At 41.8% G+C, this 9168-nt stretch overlaps 1 protein-coding gene across 2 annotated transcripts; it reads right to left on the bottom strand.

The window, feature by feature from the left end:
* Positions 1 to 623: 623 nt before the first annotated feature.
* Positions 624 to 7957, bottom strand: ihhb (Indian hedgehog signaling molecule b). 2 transcript variants are annotated; one of them, XM_056750073.1, is made up of 4 exons: positions 7596 to 7957; positions 7121 to 7352; positions 3775 to 4036; positions 624 to 1841 (listed from the first exon to the last, which is right to left on the bottom strand). In XM_056750073.1, the coding sequence occupies exons 2-4, from the start codon at positions 7256 to 7258 to the stop codon at positions 1147 to 1149; spliced, it is 1095 nt and encodes a 364-aa protein (XP_056606051.1). In that variant the 5' UTR covers positions 7259 to 7352; positions 7596 to 7957; the 3' UTR covers positions 624 to 1146. The 2 variants fall into 2 exon arrangements, with proteins under 2 accessions (XP_056606051.1, XP_056606049.1); XM_056750071.1 differs by having other exon boundaries at positions 7121 to 7957.
* Positions 7958 to 9168: the final 1211 nt, after the last annotated feature.

Genomic DNA, 9168 nt, shown 5'->3' with positions numbered 1-9168 from the left:
TACATGTTATTATTATATTTAGTTATTCATTGTTTTGAAGACTATTTTTATAGTTTTTGTTAACATTATAGTTTCATTATTAATTGTAGCAAAAGCATAGTAATCGTAAATTGTGATAATAATAATTTTTAAAGCAGTGTCAATAGTTTAACCACGATAATTAGTAAACTATGGATATCAAATGGTAATCAATAAGCCGGAAAAAAACTTGGTTACTACTTCTATTATAATAAACCAGGTTTTTGCTATGTTACAACTTTAGAACATCATTTCCTAAATGCTCCTTTTTTAAACAATTTGTTGACTTTGCACTTGTGGATAATTAGATAAGGGGAACTGCAAATGTGACACTAGCTTAAATGTCATGTTTGCATTGTTTTATTAGGAACAGGAGTTTGTCTGTTTAATGGGCTGATTTTAAAAACTCTGTTGGATTCCCATTACCCCTCGATACGTCACATTAAACGCATCTAAACTCCCCATTTGGCTGCACCAACCCTCTTCTGCCATCATGACAATTACACACACAAACCTTCAGATGACAATGACAGTGTTTCTAAATGGTCATCAGACCAAATAAGAGACAAAGGAACTTATTTGTGTTAACTTTAATTTCAAAAATAGATTTTTAAATACTTTAATCATATCTTAATGACATCATTAGTAACTATAAAAATGTTTATAAATTAGTTGAACAAGACAATCTAATGAAGGAAGGGGCTGGATTACGGGAATCGTGTCATAGACATACAACATAAAGCACAAAACATAATTGGTCTCTCAGAATTCCTGTAAAAAGCATGACTGGATGTCAGTATGTAATCTGTTCACTTTACAGTCAAATGTGATATGTGTAATCTCTTATCTCAGAGTCAACATGTAACTGCGTGATGGTGTTGCTATCAAACATTGCTTTGTTTGTTTGACAAGTCCAGCCACATTGGCTCAACAAGTGCTGTGAATCTTCCAGGCACGGGACGACAGGGAATGTTTAAGGAATATCACTCAAACGGAGATGGTTTTGACAAACCTAGCAGTGACACTTATTGATGGATGAATGCTAAACCGAGACCTGAACCCTGAGCTTTCAAACATTTCAATCTCTGTCTTTAAATTGCTTTGGCCTCTCCTTTATCTCTCAATCCATCATCTTTCATGACCTTCTAATGCCCACGGGTGGACCAGTTCTGAGTCCAGCAGAAGTGATCCCACACTAAGCAGGACGCGAGAGTACCAGTGTAAGCCAGTCTTATTATTATGATCCGGCCCGGTCCATTTGTACAAAAGACGGAGAGGAGCAAACGCCCAGTGAGCCAGCTGTTGCCTGTTCACGACTGCATAACACGAGGTCATTACTCCATTCACCACCATAGTGCCATGGGCCGTGAGCGGTGCGTAAGCGCCCTGGTCCTCCTGCACCTCCACTCGAGTGATGCGTGAAACACGCCTCCTGAGTCCCCCTCTGTGTCGCTGGTCCAAGGTCAGCAAGCACTGCCCCGCATGAGCATCGCTGGCGTACATCGTCCGGAGGGCTCCTGTCGTTGGGTGCTCGTCTCCGGAGCAGTTCCCAACCCACACAAAGAGTAAATGAGCGGCTGTTAAAGAGACACTGGCTCCGTCCTCAGTGCTCATAACGTAAAAGAGTTTCTGGGTAATGGGGCTGCGGTCCAGGAAGGTGAGGACGTCGCTGTAGATGAGGTCGCCGGACCCATCGCTTCCAGCAGAGGCCAGGACACGGTCGCCAGATCTGAGCTGACGGATTGATTTCTGCGTCCCGTCCTCCGTTGTCACCAAAGCCCCCCCAGGGAAACACCCCCCTGTCTTTACAGCTACGGAGTTATCTGAGGGCAGTACAGAGATGGAGAGAAGTAAAAGAACGTGATGATGGAGGAGAGGAAATGCAAGATGGACAAAGAAAGGAAGTAACATGTGTCATTGCAGAAATGCAGAATGGAGACCATGCCTAAGACACTGTTCCTAACATCTGGCCTTTTAGCTCTTCATTCATTGGTTGGTCCTACGGTGTCTTCCTAAGTGATTGGTTGAAGAGGTGCATGAGATTAGTGTGGTGTCTTTAAAGTCCCGGCCTTTATCTGACGTCGGAGCGCCTCCTAGTGGACTCTTTCTAACTCAAGCGGCACTGCCAGCAGTTTTGCCTTTCTATTTTGGTTACAATATATACATCATAATATAAAACTTATAAAAGGTAGAAATAAAAACTCTGTTCCTATCTGATTAAGTCGGGGACAGCTGACTCGCGTTACGATCTGGGCAGGATGGAAAGGTGAAAGAAGAATGAAAGAAAAGCAGAAAAAGAAAAATGAGGAAATACAGAAAACAGATAATAAATGTTATCGTGATTTTATTATAAAACACAAAGCAAATATATCTTATAAATGGTCAATTATACCTTGCAATGAGGTTAGCCATAAACAATATGACTTTTTGTTATTAACCCCAGTTAAACCTGTTATTACTGTAACAGTATAGTTAGTGAAAGAATTTGGACTCCTTAGCCACACATCACTATAGAAAATTCTGGATTGTTCAGCATAATGTTGGGTTAATATAGATTTTTCCAGACTAATAAAAACCAATGGTTGGCTTTGTCCAAATGTTATGGACCTAAACAAACCACCAGTAAAAATACACCAGTTAAACTGGATTTAAGCAAAGCTGCATTTGCAAAGAAGTCCAAACTTTTCTAAACTATTTACCAGCTAGTAAATGTATGAAGTTTACACAGGTGTTTCAGCGGTGTCCACAGTTAGATCATCACATTATTTATGAACATGTACAATAATATATAATATTGTCTTGTTACTGACAAACCTAACATACTTTGATATTTTGTTTATAACTAATTCCATCCGGATTTAATTCTGTCATTGTTTATTCACATCCAGGTTGTTTCAAAACTAATTTTTTTGTTCTGCTCAAAACAAAGGAAGATATTTGAAAAAATGTCAGCAAACAATCTCATCCCCCATTTACGGCCATAGCAGTGAAAATAAATACTATTGGAGTCAATGTGGGATGAGATCTGTTTGGTTACTGACATTCTACCAAATATCTTTTTTGTATGTTCAGCAGAACAAAGAAATGTATATTTAAGTTTTGAAACAACCTGAGGGTGAGTAAACGATGACAGCATTTCCATTTGTGTAAACCATCCCTATTAAGTGTGGCTTAATTGCCTAACTACTTCCTGTGCTAAAGAAGAAAGATTTATTAATTTGTTAGAAAATGTTTTTGAGTGTTAATCTATGTCTTCTCCTGTTGAATAAAATAGCATAAACAGCATGTAGCGTGTCTTGAGGATGCTGATGGTGAATGAAGCCTGAGACAGAAACGAGATGAAAGTAAAAGTCAAGCAAAGGTGAAAGAAAACTGAGTGAAAGTAAGAGCTGATGAGATGTTAGTGAGAATCGCACTGATCAGACGGCCCAGATTAGAATGCTTAAAATCACTGAACATTAGCAAAAAAAGATACAAATGCTGGTGAATCCCTCACAAGGTGCCCACAGTAAACAAAAAACGTGTTTCTATTTGTATTTAAATCACATCACCGTCATGCTCTTCAAGTGCACCGCTCTGTATCCGCATATACGCTTAATCCATTTGAGAAGCTTCTTTGTTAGTTAAGATTAGATCAATATAAAACTGTTGTGAAAAACGAAGCTCATGCGCACACGACATCTCTCCTCCCTGTTTGCTTTGACTCATTTTCTGCCCTTATCTGTTTCTCACATCAGATCTCCAACACAAACGCACCTGATTTGACACTGCAGTGAATGTGGCCTTTGGACTCGTAATAGACCCAGTCGAACCCGGCCTCCACAGCAAGGCGGGCCAGCATGGCGTACTTGCTGCGGTCGCGGTCTGAGGTGGTGATGTCAACCGCTCTGCCCTCGTAATGCAAGGACTCTTCAGAATGATGTCCGTCCTCGTCCCAGCCCTCCGTGACCCGCAGACGTACGCCAGGCCACAGGTTCATCACCGAGATGGCCAGCGAGTTAAGCTTGTCCTTACAACGCTGCAAAAGATGCAAATACATCATTTAAGTCGAACTTTAAGTGACATCATGTGAAACAGTCTTGAGTCTTGCCTCAGACTCATTCTTTCAGGCTAATCATTGACAATTTAATGGAAAACTGGTAACCGTGGTTACCTTGACACATATTTTGCGATTGCAGAAGAAAGAAAGTCATACAGGGTTGAAATGAGACGAGGGTGAGTAAACAATGAAAGAATTTTCATTTCTTCAGACAAGTGTGCTATACTCCGTTACATAAGTTACCAATTAAAGAAACATTGGACAGCTCTGCACGTAGCAAAGAACACAAGGCCAATTGTCTTAACTTAGTGGATTTCCAGCCAGAAATATGGATTTTTCAGGCACTCCTGTCAGAACCCAACATAGGCAGGTTGCTAGGTGAGAGACGCAGTGCGCACAGACAAATAAAAACCTGACAGCCATTTGATGCAGTTGTGGTTAGCACACACACGTTCGGCCCAGGGGCTGATAAATCCCCGCCATAACTAAAGGCCACGAGACATGCAAGGTCACCGCGTAACCACCGACCAAAGTGGGCACAAATTGCTTGCCGAGTGACGACCGAAAATTCTTTGATGTGACTACTCTTAGTCCTCGCTACATAGTTGCACCGTCAAAAATCTATTTCTGTTTTCAGAACCAGAGACCCACCTTTCCAACCCAATAGATGATTAAAAAGGTCTCTGCCGTTTCAGTGATTTGATGGACACTGTAATGTATACTGAACACCCTCCACATGCTCTCGACATTTCTTTGGATATCTGAGTTGGGAACAGTAGAGCAAGATAGGAAACAAGAAAGAGAGATAGAAAACAAAGAGCCGGTGTGTTGTCTTTGTTATGTTGAGTCTTTCTGGCACTGAAACCAAAACATGTACAGGAGCAAATGTAGAGCATGAGACAACATTATAATGCACTCTCCCACACTCTGTTACATGTGCTCTCTCACATTACTACTAGAAACAGTTCACTTAAAATGATTTCTGTCATAAGTTTTCGCCCTCTTTCTGTGGTGTAGAATACAGAATTATATTATTTAAAGAAGGTATTTTGGCTAATTTAGAAAATCACAGTATAAGCAGCAAGGTACCAGGTTTGGAATGACATCATTGTGAATAAGTGATTGCAGAAATACATTTATACAAGGAAATAGTCATTGATCAAATAAAATAGCTGTTGACTGAAACTGATATCATTCAAGCATGAAGCAGGTTGCCTTGCTGCTAAGGTGTTTTTTGTGTCCCTATAGCAATAAATATTCTTTAAAAAAACGTATCGCCCGCTTTCTATATTTGCTAACCATAATTAAAATGATAAAATCTTTTTGTAAAATCGTATAAAAAGCAGGATGATAAGACTTGCATAAGCGGTTTATGTTGACCTGCAAAAGGAAACGGTAGTTTATGGTTAACTAGTGCAGAATGCGCATTTGGCATCATTTCTGATATAACGATAAAGCCTTTCCATCACAAAAGAAAACATGCATTTGTATTTGTAAGGCCATATAAAATTATATATGTGTTTAATACACGTGTCCAAGATCATGTATACGGATTGGATGATAAGAATAGAGTCTGCATAGATGCCTGTTCACATGGCGGTGTGGATTTCAGCTCCTGTTTTTTTCGTTGCGGTCGCAAAAGTGAACTGGACTTCATAAATCAGCCCGTGAACTCTGTTAGTTTAGCTTTCAAAGCAGAGATCGACGGGTTTTCAGGAGGAGTGCTTTCACACTAACCGCGGGCTGCGCAAACATTCACCCGGCGCGCACCGGCGGCGCGTGGTCCGAACACTCGCGCCTGTATGAGGGCCACTGAATCCAAAATAAGGTGGAGAGAAATATGTGTGCAATTAAGGCTTACGCGCTATTTTTACGCACGAAAACAAACAAGAAAATAAAAAGGGCAAAAACAGAGCAGAGGCTGTCTCCAGCGGTCGCCCTCATAAATCGTGGAAGGTCGCGGGTAGACGCGCGTACCGGAGAGGTGACAGGTAAAGACGGGGTGAGACCTCTTCCGTTCCCACGTGGGTCGCACGGGCATTCGGAGGAAAAGAGCTGATATAAATACTTCTGGTGAGGGGGAGATCGGAGTCAAATAAACTGTGCTCGGGACCACATCAACATCGTAAAAAACACCCGACGGTTCAAAGAAGTGCCGTTAATCACGAGCGCCCGTGTTAAAGCATAAGGGAAAACATTAAAACAGTTCGGGTCATGCTCGATCTAAAAGCGCACTTTTAATGTTTTCTTTCCAGTCGCGCCTGAAACAGCCACGGCACTGTTTTAATTGAACGTTTCGGGTTTCCTTTGCGTTTTATCGACAGTCGCCCCCCTTTGGCGCTCATTCATTCACATACATCGAGCAAGTGCCCCGTGGGAGAAAGTTCAAATATGCGGTTATAAAATAAGCCGATGACTACTGTTTCTTTAATTGGACAAAACCTTCCCCCTCATTCTGTTATGAAGAGTGAAAGAGCTGAAACCTTGAATGAACTCAAGGACATTCAGAGGAAAATCTGCGCTCTCTTTACCCGGTGTATGCGAAAGTAAAGGCTATAATGAAAGAAAAGTGTCCGACCAAACGCAAGAAGACACCTTGTAAGGTCTACACAGGCACGAAAAGCCACAATACAATAAACATTAATGGTAACCACCTATTTGTTCCTGTTGCGCATTGAAGGTCTTCAACGGACCAAGTAACGAATAACACGCAGATGTTCGTGGTCACATCCTCTGAATAAACCAAAGGGTTATCAAACTTTCAAGGAAAAACAACATCAACAACGAAATAAAACTGTTTTCTTAGTGGGGCAAAGTACCCTTCAGTAAATAGACCTTCAGTGTAAATTAAAGTGGTAATAACTATGATGTAAGGTCGGGGCTGATCGTAGGTTCAATCCCGTAAACCAATGACTTATCACTATTATGTCTTTGAGCAAAACAATTCCCCACGTGCGATAATTTTTGTGTCTCTTCGCATAATTTCAACAGAGACAGATTGAAATAAAGCGGCAGACGTCCCCCGTGCGCTTTGGTGACCTGGATGGTCTGCGTCTGTCTCACCTGCGTCATCATTCGGTCCGCACCTGTCTTCTCCTCATTCTTGAAGTCGATGTCTGGATTGTAGTTGGGTGTTAGTTCTTTGAAACGCTCGGAGCTCCGCGTAATCTTCCCTTCGTATCTCCCACTCGCTCCCAGCATCTTTTCGGCGACGTTTGGGCTAAATTGCTTATAGGCGAGGGGCGTGAGCTTCCTCGGAGTCCGTCTCTTCCCATAACCTCTGCCCGGTCCGCAGCTGTCACACAGTGGCGAGAAAGACAAGATGCACCCGGTGAGCAGCGCTACCGCTATGGAGAGTCTCATACCAACCGGTGCCAACGGGCACTCCAAAAATATGGAGTATCAGAGATGATAAAAATTTGATGCTATAGCACACCTCCTCCCCCTAATTTCAGTTTCTGTCCACACTCAAGATCACCGGAGGGGGAGGAGGACCGGTCTATTATGACGGCGATAGTGCGGGGCACCTGGCGCTCACCATCCTGTTGCGCACCCCAGGACCGGAGGCGTAGGGTTCCCCAGGCGTTTTGATGATGGCGAGGTTGGTGCCAGCTCGTCGGTCGTCCTCTCGGGTCTGTTAAACTCGCTTTCTCTCAGTCCAAGCGGAGACAGGGGGAATAAATAGAGAAGTTCCGTTTATCTTGGCAAGCGCGTTCAGAATCGTCCGCAGGCGGATCCTGGCTGCGCAGAGTCGCGGTCAGAGTGCGCGTCCTCGCAGCGGTTTCTGGCGCCCGGCTCGGCTTTTTGAAAGCTGCGCTGTGGCGCACGGGTCTCAGTTGAGATGGAAATGGAAGTGACCCGAGATCAGATGCGACTGCGACAGACCGCACCCTCCCAGTCCTGCCCTCTGTCCTCCTCTCCACCCCTCCAGGCGGACGCGATTTATCAGCTCCGCACTCCCCCTGCACCGCAACCACCGGCTGCCAGGACGCGAGACAAACAGGAGGTGCATTACAGGTCTGGACTCTCGGACTCTGGTGTCGGTAGTCCTTTGAACCTCACGGCAATGCTTTACTGCCTGTCAACGGTGCGTCAGCACGCGTAAACACACAAACACACAATAGAAACCTTCAGTGAGGACTTCTCATACAAGTAATGATATTCTTACAGGGTTATTGTAGGTTACTTAAACTATTTTAAATTTAATTCAATATAGAACTTTCTATTATTTTAAAACTAAAATATGGAAAAGTTGCTTTAGCAATAAAGCGAAGTAAGTTTGAGGCACTAAAATTACTAACTGAAAATAGATAAAAATTCAACCAAACCTAAAACTGTAATAAATGTAGAAATATAAAATAAATAAATAATAAAATATAATGAAAAAGGTACATAAATGAACAATGAAAAAAAAAAAAAAAGCCAACTTTAAAATAATAATAAAATACAATAAAACGAAGAAAAACTTTATAGTCTCATAAAATGCATGAGAAGAAAATAGAAATGTATTTTAAATTTCGTTATAGGATTAATCGACTATAGTTAAAAACTTGCAACATTTATTTTAAATATTATTTGTAAACTTTTGACTTCACAAGTCACTTTGTATAAAAGCATCTGCATAAATGTAAATATAAATGAGTGCTTTCTTGACTGTTAACTCGAAACAGCCATTGTGGTACACCTAAGAGCTCAAACATCTTCTTAAAACAGCTCATCAGATAAATGCCTGAACGATTACAAGATGATACTGGTAGGAAAATGATGACAGTTTCGTGTCTCTCTTAGTGGTGAAGGCATTTTCTTCTGGCTATGCGTGACCACAATGTTGACAGCGTGAAGATGTTGCTGGGGTTTCTGAATACACTTTAATTAGAGAGTCTTTTGGCCAGTCATCAGAAAATAATCTGACAGCAAAACTACACCCGAAATAAAATTATTTATGCCCGCCTATAAACCTAGATTTAAGGCATCATGTACTTTAGTACAACAGAGCAGGATTTTGGTAGGCTACATAAGGTCTGCTCAGTGGGTACTGGTGGCTCTATCCTTCCCAAAGTACTAATGATTTCAGAGATCATGACACGAAAAACAAGTGATATATTTAGTAA

This window comes from Triplophysa dalaica, chromosome 6 (genome assembly GCF_015846415.1).
Source record: "Triplophysa dalaica isolate WHDGS20190420 chromosome 6, ASM1584641v1, whole genome shotgun sequence".
NCBI lineage: Eukaryota > Metazoa > Chordata > Actinopteri > Cypriniformes > Nemacheilidae > Triplophysa > Triplophysa dalaica.
This window is presented reverse-complemented; position numbering and strand designations above follow the sequence as displayed.

Coding starts and splice junctions, on each gene's coding strand:
- ihhb (XM_056750071.1), bottom strand. CDS start 7,420: ATGAGACTCTCCATAGCGGTAGCGCTGCTCACCGGGTGCATCTTGTCT. Junction 4,037..7,120: donor CGGACCGAATGATGACGCAG/GTGAGACAGACG, acceptor CATCTTTTGCAG/CGTTGTAAGGACAAGCTTAA. Junction 1,842..3,774: donor TCACTGCAGTGTCAAATCAG/GTGCGTTTGTGT, acceptor TACTGCCCTCAG/ATAACTCCGTAGCTGTAAAG.